This window comes from Eulemur rufifrons, chromosome 30, assembly GCF_041146395.1.
Source record: "Eulemur rufifrons isolate Redbay chromosome 30, OSU_ERuf_1, whole genome shotgun sequence".
NCBI lineage: Eukaryota > Metazoa > Chordata > Mammalia > Primates > Lemuridae > Eulemur > Eulemur rufifrons.
This window is the reverse complement of record NC_091012.1, coordinates 132,725,282-132,750,707: the sequence shown is the minus strand read 5'-3', so window position 1 is coordinate 132,750,707 and position 25,426 is coordinate 132,725,282. Positions and strand designations below refer to the sequence as shown.

At 39.4% G+C, this 25,426-nt stretch overlaps 1 protein-coding gene across 2 annotated transcripts; it reads right to left on the bottom strand.

Annotated features, from left to right (window-relative positions):
• Positions 1-781: 781 nt before the first annotated feature.
• ASB11 (ankyrin repeat and SOCS box containing 11) lies at positions 782-24,518 on the bottom strand. 2 transcript variants are annotated; one of them, XM_069463834.1, is made up of 7 exons: positions 24,338-24,518; positions 15,714-15,793; positions 10,620-10,727; positions 8,006-8,156; positions 4,835-4,969; positions 3,499-3,690; positions 782-906 (listed from the first exon to the last, which is right to left on the bottom strand). In XM_069463834.1, exons 1-7 carry the CDS (start codon positions 24,516-24,518, stop codon positions 782-784), a joined length of 972 nt encoding a protein of 323 aa, XP_069319935.1. The 2 variants fall into 2 exon arrangements, with proteins under 2 accessions (XP_069319935.1, XP_069319936.1); XM_069463835.1 differs by having other exon boundaries at positions 10,620-10,676.
• Between the last annotated feature and the right edge of the window lie 908 nt (positions 24,519-25,426).

The window sequence follows — 25,426 nt, the reverse complement described above, 5'->3', positions numbered from 1 at the left end:
ATGCTTGGGTTGCAACATGCATCAAACAGTGCCTGTGGGCTCAGGTTGTTTGGGGCACCCAGTGTTGCTCAATCCTGGAACTGCTTATCTGAAGAACACCATTTAATATCAGAAGTAATGGTCAATGGATCCCAACATCTGGGCGAGCTAATCTCTTCCAAAGTCTCTCTAATCAACCAAGACCTCAGTAACTGGAAACCTCAATCAACTGTGATGTTTTTAAAGTCTTTAGCTTTATGTGTGTGTATATCTATATATTTCTTCATACACACACACACACACACACACACACACATACACATACACACAAAGACAGAGAAACCAAAATTATGGGACAGATTTATTCAAGGAAGGAAAGAAAGAAAGAGAAATGGGGCAGAAGTGAGGAACTAAATCAGGAACATGTCTTCGAATACCTAACATTCATTATAATCTCATACACCTCAATTTACATGTGTCTACATGATATGTTGACCTTTAGGTATAGGAAGATCCTGAATCATCAAAAAATAGCCTATCATTTTCACTCTACTTCATAAGTTTTTAAAGTTTCTTAACAAAAAGAGGTAAAAACTAAAAGGTTTCTAATTGTGCCTTCAGTGATAAGAACATTAAACTACCCAGGAGTTTCCACTCCTCAAGTATTCCCAATTAATCAGGGATTTACTCTAACTGGCTTGTTTGAAGATACTGAGAGTCTAGCTACTGCGTCTACACTAGGTACCCTGGGTACAACAGACAACAACCTATTTCCAAGTATTTTTTTTAGGAGCAGTTGGGATTATTGGTATAGGAGGAATCTTTCGAGTGGCTCTGGCAGACATAGTTTGTGCACAGCTTGATGACATGCTCGGCCCAGGCACTTCCGGACACACAGGCGGCAGAGCTGGGAAAGAGCAGGTGGGCCTGTAGGAAGAATAAAAATGGTATGAACTTCATAGTGGTGGGGCGGGGTGAGGGGTAGAAATGGGAGATCAGAAAACTGGAAGAGGCTGAAACTTTCTAAAAGCAGAAGAGAAGCTGGATCTATATAGGAATCATAGAATGAGGTAGCAGACACTAAATACAGACAGAGGATTCTGATGTGCCCCTCCAGAGGGGATGTATTTCTTTGGGTTGATCTTCCAGTGGCAATTGTATTACCTATACTGAACAATTAGAGGCACGTTAGGAATGAAGTGTGAGATCTAAAGGGAATGCACCTCATTGGTGTGTTGCATGTGCCCATGAAAGTGATATACTGGCCCAGGAAAAAATGCAAATGGAAGTACTGAGCATGCAAGACCCCAAGACAGAGCTGCAGAACAGAGGGACAAACTGCAGAGAGGGTGTCAGCAGGAAGCTGCACCCGTGCGGTCACAGAGGCAATGTTAAGAGATGTACCAGGGGCCAGATGCTCAGCCCTCAACGTCTTCCTGGACCTCCTGGCTCAAGTTGCCCATGAGGTGGTGCTGGTTGCGTCCCAGCTCATACCTGGAGGGACTCTCCATTCTTGCAAGGATCCCAGCTCAACAGAGATCTGCAGAAAGAACTCAACTCACTTGGTTCCCCTGAACCTCAGTCTCATGAAGTCTTAAGGAGTCGTCATGCCCATGGCTTTGAGTGGCTTTGAATCGTTAAGGAAAACAAGCTGATGAGAGTCCAAAATACAGTTGGATAGGATGGATGAGCTTTGGGCTGGAATACTAGTTATATAGCGACATTCATAATATTCCATTATTTTCTAACCTGACTATATCAACAAAGATCTCTTCAAGTAGATTTAATTACTGGCCCGTACAAAGTTTTCCTTTTCAAGAAAATCCTACTATAACATCAGCTTAAATTCCATGAAAAATGGTAAGCTGCATGTACAAATAGCCAGGTGACATCTGAATTGACACTGCCAAGAGCATCCATGTGATAGAAAGCTACCTGGAGGAAAAAAGAATCATCTTTATTTAAAATCTTGAGAAGTGAGAATGGAAAGTGTCTCTACAAATTGTCCAGTTTGTCTAGAGAAGTTCAGACACCAGAGTGAATTCTGATGTATCTGGTATTCATCCTTCTAGAGCAAGTGGCAATATTTATGAAGACAAAGGACAGTGGAGCTTGCTTATATGGAATGCAAATCCTAGATCTGGAAACATTTTTGATGGAAGAAAACAGGAAATGTGAAAACTGCTATAAGCTACATTCTCAGCTAATGGTTGGAAAGTACCTGATATTTCCAAACTGGGACCTGGTAAGGAAGATCATAATCCTTCCGGTGGAGATTCAAATCAAAGAGTAATCACTAATGATCTAGACTATCAGAAATAATCTACACCAGTGGTTCTCAAAGTGTGGCCCTTAGACCAGCAGCATCAGCATCACCTGGGAGCCTGCTAGATATGTACAGTCTCGGGCCTCACCCCAGATCTTGTGCATCAGAATCTGCATTTTAAGGAAATCCCCAGGTGACTGATATGCGTGTTATAAGAAGCACTGATTTAGAGAGGCTATTCCTAAAATGATTAAACCAAGCATTCCACTTAAGATTATGGGGGTGGTTTCACAAAATGGAACTGGTGAGTGAAATGAGACCTCTCCTCACTGGAAACTGTTTCAGAAGATTCAAGATTGGGGCCTCATCACATTAAGAGTGCACATTTTGGGGTCAGACAGGTTGGTTAAAATCTGACCTAGTTCTACTTCTGAGTAGCCGTGTGTGACCTTCTGTAAGCCAATCTCTCTATGCATAGCATCAGCTACTACTCTATAAAGTTCTTGCTGCTTTACAGTTTTAAAAATTCAGTGAGATTAATCTCTTTCAAATGTAGCTTGGTGCTTGGCACATGTAAAGCTAAATAATTACAGTGATCTTTAATGTTCTCCCAAGCATACAAATGATCAATATAGGCTCAGAAAATGTTCTTTTGCTGTAGGGATGTAACATTATTCTCTTTTGAATTTGGGATATGAAGCATTTGAGAAGCTCACCTTTCTCCTCTGGCATCTATAGTTGCTGTTAATGCCCATGGTGGAATTGGGAGTGCGGCAAATGCAAACCCACCTACTCCCAAACTGGAGAACAGGCAAACAACCTCACTATTTAGTCAGGTTTTTGCAATACATACCCCCCCACCTCCTCTAACGCAAGTCTTTCGAATTTGCACCTGGATTGCCTCCCGATATCACAAAGCAGAGTTTTGGTTTGTTCAATCGTGTGCTTATGCCAGGATAGATGTGGCAGTTCAACATTTTCAGGGTAAAAACAAGGTTTGCTGGTTATTTCCTTGTTATGGAAAATACAAAGCAACACTCGGGTTGTATGTAAATGCCCTTTGGTTATAAGTGAATACTTAAAACCACAACATGTAAAAACCCCAGAAGTCAAGTCAATGATGGCAAGGCTTGCCACCTCCCACTATGCCACCCTCAATTAAAAAGCAAAAAAAGAAAAAAAAACACTAGAGATGAGACAGGAAGGAGAGAGTGTGTTTATGGAAGGGAAGCGGACACCCAGCCCTTGGTTACCTTCATGGAGCAGGAGTGCCTGCTCCACGCTGCTTTTTGGAGCCGCCAGATCAAGTGCACTTTTGCCTTGAGCATTTCTGAGGTTCAGGTTAGCCCCATAGTCGGTCAGCAGGTGGATGACCTCTACACTGGACTGCCTCGCTGCAGCGTGCAGGGGGGTGTCCAGGCACTGGCCGTGATCGACACTGGCTCCTTAACAAAACACATGGCCACATTTCAACACGGAATGTTAATGTAAAACACAATTAGCCTCAGATGTGCAGTGCTATGACATATTTAACAACTCTTTGAAAATATATGACTTAAGCCCAGAACCTCGGCAATGCCTACTAAGACCATTTCAAAATATTTTAAAGAGAAAAATGAGTTTAAATATTTTTATTGATTTTAAATGCTTTACTTGCTTTCCTATACAGTGTGACATACAAAACATTTGAGACCCCCGTTACGTAGTTATTATTATTTTTTTTTTGGCAAAAGAAAAATCTAAGTTTATTTAGTATTTATATTATCTGGGGCTCAAGAAAAAAAGATTTCTGAACTTATTATAGAGAGTAGTAAATGATGAGAAATGAAAAACACAAAAAACTTCTTGAAGACAAAAATTCTCAACTAAAGATTCTTACTATAACCTCCATTTTTATTTATTTTTATTTATTTATTTATTTATTTTTTGGTCAGGGGCTAAATTTGTTGAATTTTTAACCAAATAAGAGTTTCAAGATATTTTACTTTTCCCTGGACTCTCAGTTTCTGTATATGCATTTTAGAATTTTTTTAAAAATGACCAAACAACTTAGTAGGATAGATGTAAAATAGTCTGTGACAAATGGCTGTTGTTTTTAATGTCCAACATCTTCCTGGTAACCACACCTCAATTTCCCTCCAGGGAACCACCCTCTTGCGATCCCCAGTTCCTGTTTCCAGAGAAGCCTAATAACTGCAGAGTAGGCTGAAATCTAGGCCTAAGCCCATCGCCTTACTGTATTCCCTCGGCCACTATGAGGGGTTCAGAGATGGGCATGTGACTCTCAAAAAGCCAATGCTCTTTTCTTGCTGTGTATGGATTAGGAGAGCTATAAACCCAGGTGTTGCTGGCAGCCATCTTGAGACCACTAGGGAGAACAATACCAGGTAAACGGAGCCAACATCAAAAGAAGCAGAACTGAGAAATATAGACATTCATTTCTCTGGAGAACTTCTGCTTTTAGCATTCAAACATAAAATGCTATCAGAATTTTTTCCAGCCTGACAAGAATTTCATCTTTGAAGTTGTAGAAAACCAACAATATTAACAGGTTCTTTTCAGGAAAAGATTTCTGGATCTGGAAATTACCTAATTCCAGAAGTTTCTTCACACAATCTGCCCTCTGGTAGGTGCAGGCCACATACAGGGGAGTTCCAAGCTGAGGCACCTCTTGGTCAATGTTAACATTATTTGCCAGCAGAATCTCCATGCACTCTCTGTGACCTGGTCGGACACAAGATCACCTCACTCAAGTAAAGGACATATTGAATATTCACAGAATTCTAGGACTGCTTATCTGAAATGGACTTTACAAATAACCTAGATCTCTTTTTGTAGTAGGAAAAAAAATCTTTGTTTTTGGAAATCTTAGGTAGAAACTCCCACAATAAAACCAATCAAAAGAGGAGCACGTTCACGCTTCCCCAACCATATTCCTTTTTACAGCCCCTGAGGTAACTCCAACTAAACTGAGGGCTCCAAGGAGCACAGTTGAAATCACTCTCTAGAATGAAGCCACCTTTTTACAAATGGAAGTGATGAGATCCCGAGGGTAAATGACTGACCCTATTACTACTCTGAAAAGCCAGTGCTGAAACCCAAGGGAACCCTGTCCCCTCTTCATTATAAATCTCTCATCCTCTTCTTCACCCATGTATGTGAGACTGGGCGTATGGCCTGCAACCTTATTTTGGCCAGCCTGAAAGGCACCTATGAGAATGAATAAAAAGTCTCAAGTATAGAACATATTTAAATACATTTTCAAATTCAGTGGCTAACAAGAACTATGTAAGCAATCATTCTCCTTCAAGAGTTTGCCCAATGAAGAGATAGACATGATTAATCTGCAGCATATTAATGCTTTGTTCAGGAGGGAATGCTTGATGGAAGCTTGCAAAGAGTCAGTTCTCTTTGAAGTTTTAAATGTTTCCCTAAAAAAATCTTATCATCTGAAGATACGACATCTCTATGGTTCTCCTGGAGAGAGTTGGAACCCATTATATTAAGTGAAGTATCCCAAGAATGGAAAAACAAGCATCACATGTACTCACCAGAAAATTGGTTTCCCTGATCATCACCTAAATACAAATCTGGGAATGACACCAATTGGACATCAGACTGAGGTGGGGGTGGGGGAGGGGATGGGGGTATGCCTACACAATGAGTGCATTGCACACCGTTTGGGAAGTGGTAACACTTGAAGGTGCTGACTCGGGAAGGGGGGGTGGGGAAAAAAATATGAAACTATTGTTTTTAACTTGCACTGTTCACTTAATAATTTATCATGAATATTTCCCATATTATTTCATATCATTGTACAAGAAATAATGTATACATTATGAGGACATACTGTATCTAACAAGATATACTGTTAGACTCTTTGATTCTGTAAAATTAAATTGAAAAAAAAAACTATAAAAAAAAAAAATCTTATCATCACTAATTAATTTACCAACCTTTTCTTTATAGATAACATAAAAGCAAGCTTCATCTTAGACCTGCCTGATTTATCACAAATTCTGGATTGAGTATAAATAGGTATTAAAATATACAAGCTAGGAGTCTGTGAATTCAAGTTATTTATTCACATAAGTAAATATTAAACCTGGATTATAGCATTGTATGTCAAGGTATTGACTCAGACTATGACTCAGCCTGTTTGCAGAGGTTTAAAGCTCTAAGAATCCAGAAATAATACCTAGCTAGTACCTAAAATTGCTTGACAAATATGGAGTATCTAATAAGTATTTCTGCATAATTCTTGTCTTTTTTTTTGAAGAACCAGAAATTGAGCCTAGTTTGAGCCAAATATTCTTAGGAAGTTTTAAATATGAATATATAAGAGTTAAATGATTAGCACTAATATAACAGTATATAAACTAATGAATTTGCGAATTATTTTTCCATTCCATGGATATTGATCCTTAGCATGCTTTTATAATACAGTAAAAAAACAGAGACACATGAATTGTGTGTTTATGATAAGCATATATATGTTTTGCAGGCACATAGATACCAAACACTCCATATATAATCATCCAAGCACTGCAGAATTACTTAAGTAATTCAAACCATTCCCAGCATTTATCTATTTTTAAACATTTGGATGGAAATACAAATAACATTAATTTTTACTTCAAATCCATATTAAAATTTTTTAAAAGACTTTCATGTCATTTCTAAAATAATTCATTACTCTACAATTTAAAGAACTTACTTGATGTTTGGGAAATGATTAATATCAGTTATTAATCAATAAATATTTATTAAATACATTTAGGACATTGAAGACATAGATACACTGATATTTGGGTCTTCTGTATCATTTAAAGTAATTCCCTAGAAAAAAAAATCACCAAGTGATGTTTAGTAACCTAGGGCAAATCTTTCCTTGTTCCCTTTTGAAATAAAAACTTTCATCCCCAATTACACCAGCAAAGATCACTATTCTAGAATGTTTTAACTTCTCCTTTGTATCTGATCTTGATATAAGAGAATAACTCCACCACTGGGTATCACCAAAATGTTGCTCTTCAGATGTGACCTTTGACAAACGCCCTTGTTCTTTCAATGGCATCTTGTTCATGTCTAGTCTGTGCCTATAGTTTGTAAATTCCTTAAATTTACTTTTCCCCCTCATTTCAAAAGTAACTGACAATACAAGAGTCTAGGTCAACTTCAAGATTTCCAATGCCATGCTCTGTAAAGTTGCAACTTGTTTTTTCAATAACTATGACCTTGAAGTCATCAGCTCATCTAGAGTGTATTACTTGTTGTGGACAATTACATTTACTGTTCCATTAGAGATAGTACCAGCCTTGGCTTTTAGACACTTTCATAATTTATTTTAGCTTAGTGGTTGGTGCTTTATGGGCTTTGGGGGATGAACTGTTCTTGTCTACTAAGGACAGGGACATAAGCACAGCACAATTCACGGAAATCACAACTGCTATCTTGGCTGCACAAGCTGTCAATAAAATACCAGCAAAGGGGCTCAGGAAAGGTCTGCTAAGAAACTGTCCCCAGGAAATGAGACATCTGAGACAGCAAGACATTCCAAGGTTATAAGAAGATCTGTTTCATGCCACAGTGGTACTTCCTGAAGATTTACAAGTTCAAGTTACTACTGTGGGATTTCTAAACCACACATATTTTAATGGTGAGGAAGATCCAGGTAACCCTTGCATAACTAACACTAGACCATTGATTGATGCAGACTGGCTCATCAGTGTTTTGTGTGCATTGTGGTGGCTCGTTTACCTCTCTTCACTGCCTCATGGATGGGTGAAGCCAGGTGCACCTCGAGCTGGGCCTGGGCTCCGAACTCCAGCAGCACATTGACACACGCAGCACTGCCACTACAGCAAGCATTGAAGAGGGGCGTGGCTCCGTGAACCGTCACGCCATTCACCTAATGATGGGCAAAGAGAGACCCAGAGGATTTACTGTTTCATTCTCACCATCTCCAAGTGTGTATTTCTATGCATCTGCCTGGAGAAATTTCCCATGCTGGTGAATGAACGAGGGAACTGCACATCTTTACAGTAACATTATGAAACCTCATGCGGTTTGGGGGTGGATCAAGTGAGTTACTATATGGTGAACACTTAAAACATTGCCTGGTACCCAGTAAGCACTAAATAAACATTTGCAACAACAATTATTTCCATTTTCCACTAATACGGACGTGACTACCCCTCCCAATCACGAACAAACATGGCAGGAACCCAAAGTACGAGAGAAATCAGCTAGCTTAAGGTCCCCAAATCTATGTTTTCAAAAAAATCTCCTCGGCAATTCCCCACAGTTCGACTATCTTTCTTGCCACAATTTTCCTCTCTGATCCACTGTAATCCATACAAATTACACATGCCAGCTGTCACTGCTAAAGATATGATGGCCAAGCCAAAGGTACATAGAAAATAGTCATCAACATAGTGTCTCCAACCATCCTCAGTACCTTCTAGGGATATGGGAGGCATGTGAGAACCATCAGGGCTAGGAGGCATCTTTGAGTATCAACAACAGGTTGGAAAGAACATCTAGGACCATGGTATTCTGGTGGGAAGGCTCTGATATGACTGAAATGTAGGATAATGGGGGTTTGATGTCAAACCATTTTGCCTCAACAACTAAGGGAAGATGTGTGTGATAATCAGGATTCTAATAAATTTCCTTGCTTTGGAAACAAAAATGATTTGTCTCCAGGGTTCCAATATAACCCCTATTAGTTTGGAAAGTTAAAGATAAGATGCTAAGATGGCAGAAACAGACAGATGGGGAAAATGTGTGTAAATCCATACACTAGGGATTTCTATCCTATTTATATTTTTACTAAAAATATTTGGTGGAACTGGTTTAATTTGTGTTTTACTAAGTATTATCCTCATCCTCAGTCTAGGAAGTCATGATCTTCTGTGATTTCCTATGTTGCTCTGTTGGCTCATGTCAGCAAACGTACATGGAGCACCTACAAGGTGCCAATGTTTTGGAAACAATAATAAGACAATTGCCTCTCCTTGAATAGGTTGAATTCTATTAGGGAAAACAAACACAGAAAGAGATCATTTTGATACAATAATGAATGCTTTAGATCACTATGGAAGCAGGACAAAGGAGAGGACAGAGAAATACTTACGAAGTAAAATTAGCAGGATTTTGTGATTAACTAGATGGGGGGATGGAAGAAATAGGATGACTCCCAGGTTTGGAACTTGGGAGACCAGGAGGATGTTTCACCTGGTCTCTGAAACTGGGAACCCAAGATGAGAAGCAGGTCCCAGAGGGAAGAACACAATAAGCACAGTTTGCATTGAGCTTGTGGTGCCCATGGGACCTCCAATTATGGGGGGACTCTCTACTGATTGACTATCTTTCTCTTATTCCTTTTCTCATTCTGATTTAAATGTTAAATGGTATGATAAAGTATTTATTGGCTGTTCCCTTATAAAATTGACAAAGACAAGAAACTATGACTTATTTTTCTCTTTGTCCCTCACAAAATCTCTCTGACCTGAGATTGTTTATCATTTCCTGCCAGCAGTCTGCCTGTGACTCCAGTCATTTAGCTTGAAAGGAAATGGCCCTCACAGAGCCTCGCCCTCATCATTACCCCTTAGCTGACTAAGTGGTAACTTAAAGAAGCATGGCCTAATGGAAATGCCTGAGCATGAGGGCATTGGAAAAATTAGTTTTGCAAGAAAGCCTTTATGTTAGTTGTACGAAACCCAACTTCTGTATAAAACACAAAGAAAATCGTCATTAAGCACTTAAAAAACAGCTCATAAAACAAAGAAAGCAAGGACTGAGATAAACAACAAAATTAGCAACAAAACATCTGGTAACCAAATGCAGGTGTCACTGAGATTTTTTCAGAAGTTGTAATTTTATAATTCTGTTCTGATGTTTGCATTATATATAGCACCTCAGTCACTCTTTGGAAAAAGTTAGGATATAAGATCAAAATAGGATAAATTTTAATTTTGTGGGGGTTTTTTTCAATGTATTATTTATTAAAAACTCACTTATTTTGATAATTTTGCTCAATAAAAATAGTTGTTGATTTAAGGTGTTGAATTAGGTGTTTTTGATTGTTCTTTTAAAATTTGTTCTTTTTAATGTCTTACAATAAAGATTTTTTTTAAAGTCAGTGTCACCATTTTGAAATATTCCCGTGAGTCACTATATCTGAATGTTCGCACATGGGGGCGAAGGCTGATGAGAAGGCAGTAAACCTGAATGATGGATATGCACGTGGATGGGACCAGCCCAGCCCCTACCCACAGTGAGTAAGCAGGCTGGAAGGTAAAGTCTCTTAAGATGTTAGCAGACGCACCTGTGCAGACAGACCCACACGGGCAGGGGCGGTACTCACATGTGCACCATTTTCCAATAAGGCTTTAGCACAGGCCACGTGACCTCCAAGGCACGCCTCATGGAGAGAAGAGACCCGGTTAATTGTCACAAGGTTCACATTGACACCCTATCATTTGGAGAGAAGAGAGTTAAATGCTTCATTACTGATAGCCATGAAAGCAATATTGTTCAACATGTTTCTGAAGTTTTTACAGTCTGTGGATGTAATATTAGCACCGTATAGAGAAAAGTAGAGGTTATGACCAAGGGAGTCTTAACACAGCGTGGGAGCCTCACGTTCATTTATTCAGCAAATGCTCGTTCAGCATTCTGAGCTAGGAAATGTGCTAGAGCCTGGTTCTTCAAAACTTATGACATGGGTCACTCTCCTCCTGGAGCCTACAGGGAGGCAGAAATGAAACAAAAGAGCAAGAATATTGCTATCCTGGAAGCATGTTCAAATTTCATTTGAGAGATGAGATATCCTTGAATCTGGCTTGAGGAGTAAAAATAATAATAATAATAATAAACTTGGCAAATGAGGTAGTATTTTAGCGAAGTCTTGAAGCATAAAAAGTTTCAAGCTAGGAAAGCAAAGAAAGGATCTGCCATTAAGAAGGCACAGAAGATGCAAATGCCTGAAGCGACAGGAAGTATGGCTGGAGCCAGATCATGAAAGGCCCTGATTTCCAAGCAGGGAGTGCATGTCTTAGAGGGAATGAGGCATCTATGAAGTCTGTTAGGCTGTAGAAAGTCTGGAGCTAACAGATTAGCTGTGTTAGGAGAAGTCCACTGGTAGCAGCATGGAGGGTTGATTGCAGGAATAAAGTTGCAAGAAGCAAGAAGAGCCATGGAGACATGGCTATGAGTCCAGGAACAGGTGGGTGTGAACAGCGGTGGTTATGAGGGAAAGGTGACAGTCAGTCAGGAGGACATTCAGGAGGTAGAACTGGATCTAGAACAGAAGGGTAACTCTCGGGCTTAAAAGTAGAAAGTAAAGTAGCCGGTGATCCTTTATCACGCTGTGTAGTAGCAATGCTGCTTTGGCCGCAACTCCACTGCACAAAGAGTTCTCTAAAATCTCAGTGTCTGGGGCCAGGGTTAGGGCTTCTCCTAACCTTCATTTCCTCACCCATCTACAAGTGTCTCTGCCCTGTCCTAACACATTTCCCCTCCCCACACTGCCATACTCTGCCCTCCTCGTCCTGGAGTCCATGTGACAGGTGACAAGGTTAGCCTAGCTGCTGGACGACTCTGACTTCATACACTGATTTTGATAACTTGGCTCTTACTGTTTCCCTCCCATGATTATCATTTTCTATCTACGAAAGGACTTAGGTCCCTGGTCTGTCCTTCCCAGCCAGGTCCTGCCTTGTAACTGGTCTGCTGAAAGCTTCCAAAACCTGGTGCCATGACTCTGAATCCCAAACACCAACCTACACACCCACCGTCTTCTGCCCGACCTCCACAGAGTTGGCTGCATCCCTGCTGTGGTCAGCAGCTGAGATTTGTCTGTCGCTTCATCACAGGGACTCTCCATGCCTCCTGGGTCCTATTTTTATGTCCTAAATGTGACATCATTACTCCAGAGTTGTGCTACATATTTCAAACTGGGCATCTAATACAGTTAGAAAAGCCTTTTCCTTTTGCCATGTATGATTTCCTTATAAGCAAAAAAACAGGCCGGGTGTGGTGGCTGATGCCTGTAATCCTAGCACTCTGCGAGGCCGAGATGGGAGGATCCCTTGAACTCAGGAGTTCGAGTCCAGCCTGAGCAAGGCCGAGACCCAGTCTCTACTAAAACATAGAAAAATTAGCTGGCTGTCATGGTGCACGCCTATAGTCCCAGCTACTCAGGAGATTGAGGCAGGAGGATCGCTTGAGCCCAGGAGTGTGAGGTTGCTGTGGGCTATGACGACACCACTATTCTCTAGCCAGGGTGACAGAGCAAGACTCTGTATCAAAAAAAAAATAAACTTTTGTACCCCCATAATAAGATGAAATAAAAAAAAATCAAAAGTAGAAATATAAAATCTGGTTGGAGCTCAAAAACCTTTTAAATTGCAAATTAAACATTCTAATTACCTACAAAAAAAAAAAAAGAGAGAGAGAGAGAGAAGAAAAACAAAAAACAAACCAAAAAAAAAAAAAAAAAACAAAACCAGAAAAACAGACCAGTCCACAAGGTGGCAGAAGTGTGCTAAAAAAAAAATGATTAGGTGCAAAAGTCTCAGAATCCCTGGAATTGTAGAAATGTAATTCTGGACAGGCCTGAAAGACCATCTACAGTGGATCACCCTAATTGTGCATGAGAAAATAGAGAAGCAGAAAGTTCAAATTCTTTATAAGACTTGGGGCTACCCACCTGTCAGTGACAGCTGGCAGTATAACCAAGAGTTCCTGAACTTTGGTTTAATGTTTTAAAGCAATTTACTCACATTGGTTTAATGTTTTGCTCACATTTACCACACTATCTAAATGTAGAATAAAGTAAAAATATAAAGTAGAATAATACATTTTCAATTAGTGTATATGGGTGAAGAAGTGGAGATGTAGCCAGAAAAAGTTGATTTTTTTCTATGAAGAATGCTCCTTACACATTTGATCACACTATTGAAGCTAACATGTTTCTGAAGTGTAGTTAACGATAAATGTGTGCTAAGGTCAGGCGCGGTAGCTCACACCTGTAATCCTAGCACTCTGGGAGGCTGAGGCGAGAGGATTGCTTGAGCTCAGGAGTTCGAGACCAGCCTGAGCAAGAGCGAGACCCCGTCTCTACTAAAAACAGAAAGAAATTATATGGACAGCTAAAAATGTATATAGAAAAAATTAGCCAGGCATGGTGGCGCATGCCTGTAGTCCCAGCTACTTGGGAGGCTGAGGCAGGAGGATTGCCTGAGCCCAGGAGTTTGAGGTTGCTGTGAGCTGGGCTGACACCACGGCACTCTAGCCGGGGCAACAGAGTGAGACTCTGTCGAAAAGAAAAGAAAAGAAAAGAAAAGAAAAGAAAAGAAAAGAAAAGAAAAGAACAGAACCATAAATATGTGCTCAATGCAACTGGGATCCTGGATTAGATCCCAAAACAGAAAAAGGATATTAGTGGAAAAAACTGGTGAAGTCTCAACAATCTGCAGTTTAGTTAATAGTATTAAACCAATGTTAATTTCTTCTTTTGACTACTGTACCATGGCTATGTTAACATTAGGAGAAGTGGGTGAAGGGTACAGAGTATTTGGGAACTCTCTGTACTGTGTTTTCAACTCTTCTTTAAAATTATCCCAAAATAAAACGGTTATTTGAAATAATAATAAAAGGATTGAGGTGGGAGGCTGAGATGGAGGAGGCGGATGCAAGACTTTTCACTGTGTGCCTTTTTATAACATTTTAATTTTTGAACTATATGAATATATGACATTTTAAAAATAATTAAATCAGAACAAATTTAAAGTGCTTAAAAATAAATAAGTAATAAAATCAGTTTCAAAGCCCGTTTGATCATTGTCAGCAATACTGATTTCCTTTTGCTTCTACTTTCTTAAGAAGTAACACAACTTGTAACAGAGAAAGCAAAAAATAAATTACAAAATTTAAAAGCACGTGTGCATGCACACACTCACAGAGCAGTGCACCCAGCTGTTTAAATTCAAAATGGTAAGGAAGCCAGGTTAGGTAATTGCTAGGACATGGAAAAAAGACATAATGACTCACCTTCTCTGTATACATGCAGACTCTAAAACAAACAATACAAATGGAGCCTGTGCACTTTCTTTCATTCACTTAACAAATATTTACTAGGCCTGTACTCATTGTCCAAGGTGCTGGAAATATAAATACAAATAAAGTAGCTTTCATAATGAAGACTTGAATGAATCTTCCCTAAGGAGTAAGATTTACCCATTTTTCAACTTATTTTAATGCTCACTCTTAAAATATTGTATCATTGGGGTGGGCAGCCTCTAAGATGGCACCCAGTAATCCCCAATTCCTGATATTGGCTCACTTGTGTAAGCCCTTCTCCTTCAGTGTGAGCTGGACTTATTGACTCACATCTGATCATTAGAATATGGCAGAAGTGACAGGATGTCACTTCAGAGATTAGGTTATAAGACAACTGTGACTTCCCTCTTAGGTACTCCCTCACACTCTCTCTGAGGGAAGGCAGCCCTGTGGAGGGCCCACGGGGCAAGAAATTGAGGTTTGCCAACAGCCACAGGAGTGAGTTTGAAAGCAGATCCCCTCCCAGTTGAGCCACAAGATGACTGCATCCCTGGCTGACACTTGGCAGGCTGTGAGAGACCCTAAGCCAGAACCACTCAGCTAAGCTGCTTCTTTGCCCAGAGAAACCATAAAAATCGAAGTGTTTGTTCTTTATGGCCACTGTGCTTTGAGGTAATTTGTTACACAGTGATAGCTGACTAATGCAACTTCAAGATTGTTGTTGCTAAGGCACAAGCTAAGAAGAGTATGAGGTGAGTTGGTGCAACAGAAATTTGAGGACATCCTCCAGGATCCCTCATAGTGAAACTCAAAGGAAGGCCCAGAAGGGGAAGGAGGGAACTGGGCAGAAAATGGGAGGCAGCTCCCCGGGAAAAGAGAGGCAGGAGTAACGAATGGTGAGGTACGAGAGGATACATGTGCCTAGAATGGCAGTGCTGGGATGGCTGAGGCTAGCAAGACCTCTGCTACAGCCAAAGCTAATAAAGAATGATGCTTTGGCCGAGCGCGGTGGCTCACGCCTGTAATCCTAGCACTCTGGGAGGCCGAGGTGGGCGGATCGTTTGAGCTCAGGAGTTCGAGACCAGCCTGAGCAAGAGCGAGACCCCATCTCTACTAAAAATAGAAAGAAATTATATAGACAGCTAAAAATATATATAGAAAAAAAAAATTAGCCGGGCATGGTGGCACATGCCTGTAGTCCCAGCTACTCGGGAGGCTGAGACAGGAGGATCCTTTGAGCTCAGAAGTTTGAGGTTGCTGTGAGCTAGGCTGACGCCACGGCACTCACTCTAGCCTGGGCAACAGAGTGAGACTCTGTCTCAAAAAAAAAAAAAAAAAAAAGAATGATGCTTTATCACAGCATAAGCACGAAGGATCTAGTCTTCAGTTCACTTACTTGTGCAATTAGAGTTTTAAGGGCCAGTAAGCGCCCCTGAGCCGCAGCTTCATGAAGTGGGGATCGATCAGCCCAGCAGTCTGAAATACAAATCAAGCTCAGAGTCAAAGTCTGGAGACTTCTTCCTGCAGCTTATTCATGCTGCCCACCCACCATGAGGGGAGGTTTGAGGGAAGAAGAGTGAAGCAGGTACCATATGTCAGGCTCTCTCATCAGCCACTTTCAGGGTGACAAGCTACTGAATGTAAAGCCCATTAGTTTGGTGATGTGTGCTGAGAAGGGGAACAATCTCTCTGGCTTTTGGGGGGCAGCTTTAACAAGCAATGGATTTAGTTCAAATATATAGTGCCCAGTGCTTGAATCCGATAACTCTAAAGAAGGCAAAATGAAGGGCAAAGCAGGTCAATGTGCTTCCATATTTTTATCCTTCCCTTGCCTCCCACCTCCACCCCAAAGATTCAGCGGCCTGTGCACTATGAAGAAGACACTAAGGGACCAGGGAAAATGTTTTTTTCCCCAAATTTTCTAGGTAGTTGTTTCTGCTTCATTTGATAATGAAGTATATCTATTATTAATATAATGCAGAATGTCATTTTTCAGATGATCAAATACTCCAAAAGTTTTTCCCTAAACAGCTTTGTTATGGGCACCTTAGTGTGATGGCTGATCATAGGGCCAGGGGAGCCAGACTGCCTACTTCAACGACATTCTCTGCCCAAATTAGCAAGTTACCAAAATTATTTGAGCCTCAATTTCCTTATTTGTAAAATGAAGTTATAATAATCTAGTATTTGGCAAGTGCTTTGGTCTCTAAGTAGGCCAATAAAACATAATCATGATGGTAGGTGCTCCAGACTCGTTAGGTGCTCCAGTTTATGACTAATAAGTAGGCATAGCAGGGTAGCACTCTAAGGAACAGCCTCAGAACTGCCTTACAGACATATTTTTCTTATAATTGCTTGAACTAACCAGCTTAAATGGCCATTTGAGAAGTAACCCTCTATTAAACATCCCAAAGAGCAGTCATTTGTTTTGGAAGAAAACCTACTCATTTTTCAAATGATGACTATGCTTTCTATACACTGAGTAGAATGTAATACAAATTGGATTTAACACAAAAAAGCCCTTCTTCTCAACTTCTTCTAGGTGATCCTGATGATGTTAAGAACTCAGGGTTTCCATACCTATAAACATGGCAAACTGAAAATCCCACCACAGATGGAATTGTGTAAATTTAAAATAACTCAAGGCCTTAAGGAAAGAGTAAATTTTTCCAATGGATGAAAACCAGGGTTATAAACATTTCAACAAGTCCTCTTTCTACATTTAAACTCAATGTATCTTCTCTATCCCTTTGGGTTATAAAAATGGGGAAAGCTTGAATGAATCCTATGGGTTGAATTTATATTGTAGCAACTGGTACAAAAATCTGATTTTCAATATGTCTAGATAGATTTAAAAAATTAAATTTAGATGTAAAGCATAGATGTGTGTGTATATACATATTTTTTTATCATTGTGTGCTGAGAAAATCTAAACCAGGGTTCCTTGGAGAAACAGCTGACACCAGGCCTGGGCCAGGAAAAATATAAGATGGACCTCATCAAACATTTTACCAGAAAGTAAGGAAGTACTCAAAGGGAGGTGGGAAATGTCAAAAAAAAAAAGAAGTTGGCTCAAAGGGGCTTTCATTGGCCAAATATGGGACAATTTGAGCACCAAAAATAAACAATGAGAGTAAGAGATTATACCCCTTCAAATAAAACAGTAATGTAGAAGTCCTCACTGACATAAATGAATATATAAAGATGGAGAAAAGAAAGCGCTTCTTCATAATAGAACACCAACTTAGAAAAGTGGAAGAAATAGTAGAATCATCCTTAACTTGTCTCCCCATAAAATAATTACTAATTATAAAGAGAGCAGGGGTCGTTTTATAGAAGAAAACTGTAGAAACCATCTTACCCAAGTGATTACAGTTAACATCATTAGCAATGGAACAAATTGGTACTGTGTACCATCTGATGGAATGTGATGAGAGAGCATGTCACTGCTTCTGTGACATTCCTGATCCAGATGCATAACCCTGATCTGATTATAAGGACACCATATACCAACCTAAACTGAGGGAACATTCTACTAAATAATTGGCCTGGAACCAGTTCAAGGAGGGACTGAGGAACAGTTCCAGACTGAAGGGTGCTGACAAGACACAACAGCTAAAGGCAACACACCTGATGGTTTTGCTATCAAGGACATCATTAGGACAGTTGGCCAAACATGAATGGGGTCTCTGGACGAAGAAAAATAGGAATTCTTTGTGCTGTTCTCACAACTGTCAGTTGAAATTAGTTTCAAAATAAAAAGTAAAACAACAAAAAAACAGAGAGATCAAATCACTCGTGATCCCACACTCCTGATATGAATGTGTAAGGCTTTTATAATAATAAAGAAAAACAGATAAAATTTTTAACATGAACATATATTGTGTTTGTATCTCCACTTATTCCAGAGTTGATTAAAAGTCGAAGAGTGAAATATTTTTAAATGTCTTTGGACATTTATAATTTGCATAAACTGAAAATAATGAGATAATGTATGTATATAATGCTCAATTAGTGAGGCTTGGTTTTCCTGTAATTATCTCTCCATCTCATTTAATGTGAAGTGTACGTCAGAGATGTTCCCCTCTTGCCTGATCGCTCTTGGAAGTGAATGCAAGCACGGGGGTTGGGAGGTCAATCTTTACCCACAGCTGCAGACTCAGCACTCTCACCAGTGGAAGAAGCAAAGCCACAGCTGGGGCTTTGTTACTCCATTGTTCAAATAGCCAGTCAACCTGAGTCACCCGAAGGTACTACACGTATTCGCTTCAAAAATAAAAACAAGATTTAAGTAGCAACTTGCTATTAAAAGAGTTGTCTTAAGATATCAGCATGAAATGGCTTCATTGTTTCTAAATCTTGCCTCCAAGGGGGGCGTGGTGGTTCCCTTTCCTCCTGGAAAGCAAGAACCTTAACCACACCTTTGTCCTATTTCAAACTTTCCAGTAGCTTTCTGTTACTCATGAGTCCCATAAGCCCTGATCCATATACACTACAACATGGATAAATCTCACAAACCTAATGTTGAGTCAAAGAGCCAGACACAAAAAACCTGTGCTATATGATTCCGTTTCTATAAAGTACACAAGGAAGGCAAACTCACCTTGGGTGTCAGGAGACAAAAGTATCCCGAGGAGGGGCAAGGGCAGGCTGGAGGAGGCCCTGGTGGAAGCCATGCAATAATAGGAAGTTTCTTGCTTTTGGGTGTTTGGTTCCTGACTGTGTTCACTTTGCAAAAATTCATCCAGCTGTTCACTTAGGATTTGTGCACTTCTCTGTATTTATGTTATACTTCCACAAAGAGTTTTCAAAGCAACTTAGGTCAGCCCCTTTTCTACCTGTAATCTCTGATCATGTGCACAGCTCCTGGCTTCTCCTCACTCCCAGGGCACGAGGTATGGCTCTGTCTGGCCCACCAAGGAGCTGGAGGCGGAAGGGCAGCATGTTCTGCACATGCCTCCCACTTCTTCCTTCTAGGTGCCAGCTCCTCTGGTGCCTTCGGAGTGGGGAGAAGTGAGGAACAGGGAAGATGTCTCTCCAGTTAACTGGAAGAGGAGGCCAGTTCTGCTCTCTTGGCACTCTGGGTCTGTGGCATGCCCTTCGTACCAGGGCTCATTCCCAAGCACCTTTTCTACCCATTGGCATTTGGCCACCTCTCCTCATGTCTCCCATCAGTGCAGCATCCTCTACTCATACCCCATCCCTCTGACGTCGTGGTGACAAGCCTGTGGTGCCATCTTCCACTCCACCAATAAAGAGGGAATGGCAGCTGTCCTGGGCTTCTCCCTCACCACCCTACCGCTTTCCAATTCTCTTTCCCCCTATTTGGATAGTATGGGGGAGCAGTTCAGCAAGTTGTCTGAGCAGGCTTCCAACTTGAGAGGGAAATACCAGGCTCCCGTCCTCTCAGGTGCCCCTTATCTAAACTTGTATTTCTCCTAGAGCCCCCATCCCGTGGCTTTCAGTAGAGGAGGGAAGAGCCTTGCTTTATGAACGGGAACACCCCAAAATGTACAACCGCTTTGCTCCACATGAAGCAATCTTATGGCTAGTAAGTGGCAGAAGTAGGATTGAAACTCAAGTTTTAGGGACTTCAGAAACCACCTTGTTCTGGTTTTGAGAACCATTGGTTTTTAAATTCTGCTTATCCTCATAGTAGATTTAATTTGTCTTGGGATGCTTTGACATCCACTTTCTCTCTATAAATACTGTAAACAAATCAATTGTACTGCCTTAAAAGTAGACATCATTTTTGTTTCCCAGCTGGAAACAGAATCACTCTCAAGAAAGTAACATTTGCAGTTCCATCGTTTTCCAGCACTTGCTTTAAAGGACCTTGAAGGGTTTTCATACACAATCCTTTTCCAGAAACTGCCACAGTGGGGTCTCCTGTTTTTCTATTCTTGTTCCCAACAGTCTTTTACTCTTATCATTCTCATTTTGCAAATTGGAGCTAATTGTGAGAAACTGAGGATAAAAGTTATTTGGCAGCTTGGGAGATTTTCCATTCCTTTCAGGAAACATGCAACTAAGCTCTCCGAATAAATGAATGCTTAAATAGGACTCAATCGTTCTCCTCTAAGGCAATCTATTTTTAGTTATTTGGCAGACCGCCTGTGTCACAGGGCTGCAAACACATTATGAAGATAGTTTACTCTACAAATATGTTTGCTTGTTCTTGATGAGGTGTACAGAAAATTTTCAAGCACTTTTTCATTTTCCCTTTTGAATTTTTCTCAGAATGTGATTTGTATCTTTAGTTCTCGGACTATTTGAATAACAACTTCTAAAACCATATATTTCAATAACAAAATTGGTTCAGATAGAATACAGTTGTCTAAGTTCCAAGTATTTGAGATAAAAACCAATTATTCTTTTTAATTTTTTTTTTTGCAAATTATACCCTAATTCCAACAAGGATTTCAGATTACCAGTTTATTATTTGAAAAGACCACCTAACTGGTTATAATCCCTGGTGCACATGGAAAAATCTTTCTTCTCTTTATTCAAGTTCTAAAATCATATTAAGCAACATTTTCTTCTGTAGCATTTGTTAAAGTAAAGAAAATGCATAGGGAACTTCAATTTTGAACCAAAAGATAGGTAAGAGCCTAGAAGAATTAATATTTTAAGTAATTTCTCCAAGATAATTAGAGAAAAACATACTATAATAAATTTCCTGAGATATCTAAAATATTATAATAAAACTGAGTTAAAATGGGTATTCTCTAGAATGTTCCAGTGCTGGTTAGATCATATGCGGTCAATGAGCCATTTCAGACACAACGTGTGTGGTGTGTTACAAAGAAGGCTTCTTTGAACTCATTAGGGGCAGGAGAACTGAGATAATGGTGACCCATGGGAGGCAGAGCCCTGTGGGGACTGGTTGTCCCAACTTGGGAAAGACCAGCAGGCACCTGAGATATGGAACCACTTAGAGCATGGTTAGGCCAACTTTTGAGGAGACAACCAGTGAAACTACATAAGAGCAGAAGGCTGGTAGAGATTTGGGCATGAATTGAACAAAGGCAGGAAAATCCTATCTGAATGGAAAAGACAGGAGAAACAAGTTAGGAAGATAAGTCAGGCAGAGGCAAAGATGTCAAATGTCAAATCATGGTCAGTTTGTTGGTGAGTGATTTTAAGTGTAACACTTAGAATAGTAGTAATCTTTTAGACTTAGCTTAAGCACCTCTCTCCTGAGAAAGGTGCCTACACAAATATCTACAGACTGAAGGTGGGATCCAGTGATCCACCTGATGCTCTAGACATAACACCAAGGGCCAAGGACAATGTTTCAAACTTTAGAAAAAAACCATATACATATATATATATATATATATATATATATATATATATATTTGACAAAATACACAGAGAAGCTTAAAAATCAAAACTAATAACAATCAACCATAGCTTAAATCAACTCTGATGAGTTACCTGCAAATGTACTAGTTTAAAACACAAAGACATATAGACTAATGTATTCTAGAATATGAAATTCCAGAATTATGGCATAAGATTTTACAGTAAAAAAAATTATATATAATGAAGAAGTGATGTTAGGTGTAGCTTCCAAAGGAAAGAGTGCCCAAGACCCGGAAAGTCTAACCTCTACCCTGGCTGAGTTTTTCCTGTCCTCTCTTGTTTTTGACATTGCTGATGATGGTTTACAGGAACAGAATATGCTAGCAGAATCAAGAAATTTAACCTTGGGCTGAGACTTGTGTAAGTCAATTAGCTAACTTACTGATTAAATGTCATATATTTTCCCAGCAAACATTTGTCTAACCAATGAACAGCAAAGGTGATTTCTGGTTTGAGTGTAACAGTTTCACAAAATTTTGTTCTTAATTTTTAATACATCTTGTTTTAAATATATAGTATCTGACTGTTTACAGTGATGTCAAAAGAAAAAACAGAATCATGTAAAAACTACTAGTTCTGATATATTACTGCCTATATTATTATAGAAAAACTTATTTACCAAATCTGTATATACTTTCTATTAAATATGTACATGGGGGTGTGGGGATTTGTGTATATGTATACACACACACACACACGTAGGAAGGAAATAAAACAGGGAAATTAACATGCATCATTCTCAGCCCTGCCTCTTTTTTTTTTTTTTTTTTTTTTTTTTTTTTGAGACAGAGTCTCACTCTGTTGCCCAGGCTAGAGTGAGTGCCGTGGCGTCAGCCTAGCTCACAGCAACCTCAAACTCCTGAGCTCAAAGGATCCTCCTGTCTCAGCCTCCCGAGTAGCTGGGACTACAGGCATGCACCACCATGCCCGGCTAATTTTTTCTATATATATTTTTAGCTGTCCATATAATTTCTTTCTATTTTTAGTAGAGATGGGGTCTCGCTCTTGCTCAGGCTGGTCTCGAACTCCTGAGCTCAAACGATCCGCCCACCTCGGCCTCCCAGAGTGCTAGGATTACAGGCGTGAGCCACCGCGCCCGGCCCCTGCCTCTTTAACAATAATTGAAAAATATGTTTTTGACCTTATAACACTATCCTGCTTGCAAATTAAATGAACATTATCCTAGGAGCATGACCAAGTAAAGATATTTGAGCTAAAGAATGAATAACTCTATTTAAGAAATTTGCATTCAGGCTCCAGACTCAAATTTAAACCATGTTTACATGGGTTTTGGCTACTATAAAACCTTTTAAAGAGCACGCTTAATTAAGGACCACGAAGACAGAAATAATGCGTATGTGCAACAGGAGAAAACATTTTTAACATGCTCTTGCCAATATTGACTTTGTTGGACTTCACCTAATTTAAACTATGAGGATGATGTATCTATTTATGAGAACACCAAAACTATTACTGAATACTTTAGAAAGCCCCTGCCCAATTTTACAAGTTAAATTAGAAAATAGGTTTTCAGATCATGCTTAACTTGAAACTAAAGAGAAGCTTTACTTTTTTTTTTAACCAAAGTAACATACCTCCCTGAAACGTGTGACAAATGTAATCCCCAAAAGAAATCTCCTTCCACAGTCCAGGCCTTCGGACACTTTCTGAAACTTCAAAATTCTTCTCAATTTCCCCAGTTAATTGAAGCATTCTGATGCTTCGTCTTTGGAGGTCTTATTTCTTTGGATAAGACTGCTGTTGTCTAGTGTCTTCCAAGTTGTCTAACGTATTGGAATCACATAGCATAAGTCTATTTTGAAAGAGAATCCTGGATGCAAAGTGAAATGGATACTAGATAAAGAATGATGTAATCTTGGAACCCCTGTGAACACTAAAAATACATAGGGAAACTCTGAACTGTTTATGAATAAATACTCTATTAAGTGACAATCCCAGCAGTAACAGGGATATCTGATTCATTTACTTTTGTAGCATCTCACTACAATTAAGGTGAATAATTTCTTGAAAGAAATGGAGACTAATCTCTACAAAGCATGAGACTGTAAAATGTTTTACCCAAATCTTGACATTTCATATTATAATAACGTTTGTTTGCAGTGTTTTGCATGGTGCCATATACAAATGGGTTCAGTGAAAGGGTTTTCCTGACAGCAACAAAGTTGTTAATCAATTTCAATTGCAAATGGCAGCACAAAAATATACACAGCATGCCATGTTTGCTGCTTAAAATCAAATTTATTGGTCATTCTATTTCCTGAGGAAATTGTCTTGTTAGAATGTTCATTGTTAAAGTTTGATTAAAAATATTAAAGAAAATAATCCTATATAAGTAGTTCTTTTGGCCAGTAGAAATGAGGTTTCTCAAAATACTCTTAGTAACTAGCAACTACTCTATTTACCTCTTAAATAATAACTGTTAATAGATCTACTAATTTGCAAAAATAAAGCTGAAAATCCTTCACAAATTGATGCAGCCTACAACATTTGCCACTTTAAATGATAGATAATGTTTTAAAACTACCCACTCAAAACCAAAGTATACATAAAATCTGCCTTCTAGAAATACTATTCATATGAATTATCTAGGAGGGGTTTGTAAGTATTGGGAACAAATTCATGTACTTTTACCTGAAATTCCACCATAGATCTCTTCTGCTATCCTAGCTGCTTCTTTTCTATTTCCTTTGACGACATAGAAATGGGTTAGGAGAGCCAAAAAAATCTTAATTAAAAGCTTGAAGAAAAAAAAGGTAGCAAACATTGTAATAAAAATGTTTTTAAAGCCATAGAAAACAGGACCATCTTCCATTTTGGCTTATGCTCTGCATAGGGTCCTAGGACTGTAAAATTTCACTGGGTTATAATTGGTATCATATGACATCTATTTTAAACCTTCCAGCACTCGGTGCTCCTGTTACCGAGTACTCAGTTTGTAGGTTCTAATCTAACTGTGATTTGGCAAGTGCATGTGCTGACATCCACAGCAATGCTAAATAAACTAAAGAAACTTCCTTCTAACCAGAAACATCCAATAGTTCTAGAACTACATTACTCAGTACTATCTAACAAACAGGATTCATGTCCAGATCTTTTTTACTCCTAAACCCCTATATTTGCTATATTATGTTGGAAGGCAGGGTTGGAAAGGTAAAAGGAGCTTGTCAGACCTCAAAGAAACAAAGCAAACTATTTGATGTCCATACAAAGAAGTGCAAATATACTCTATGTTCTTAGTGGGAAATACTATTTCCGGGAAAATTTCATTTTCTCTTCATTCTGAGGTTTATGGGGGATTAAGTCCTAATCTAAAATATGACTAGTTAAAAAAGATAATTTACTCTAAGGCAATATTTACTGAAAGGCCCATCTTGGATACCTCTCCAAGTAAAAGTGTCAGACTGGAAGCCTTGGACTACTTGCTGTGGTAGCTTTGTCAATGACAAGGTCCCACTGCAAGGTTCCCTCCTGATCACTCACTTCCATTACAAGCATCAGTAAACATGGTGCCTCTTTCTGCAAAGTGTAGGCTATCTTTGACCATGGAAGAGTCAAAAAGAAATGGATCAAAGAGATGCCCTAAGTTCTGGGTGAAGTACCCAAAGATTCCATGAATCAACCCTCCGTAGTTGGGCAATATTCTCTCATCAGCTGGTCAACACAAGTGAAATCGGTTTATTTTTAATTTTCCTCATCACTCTAGGTCTCTTCCTTCACTAT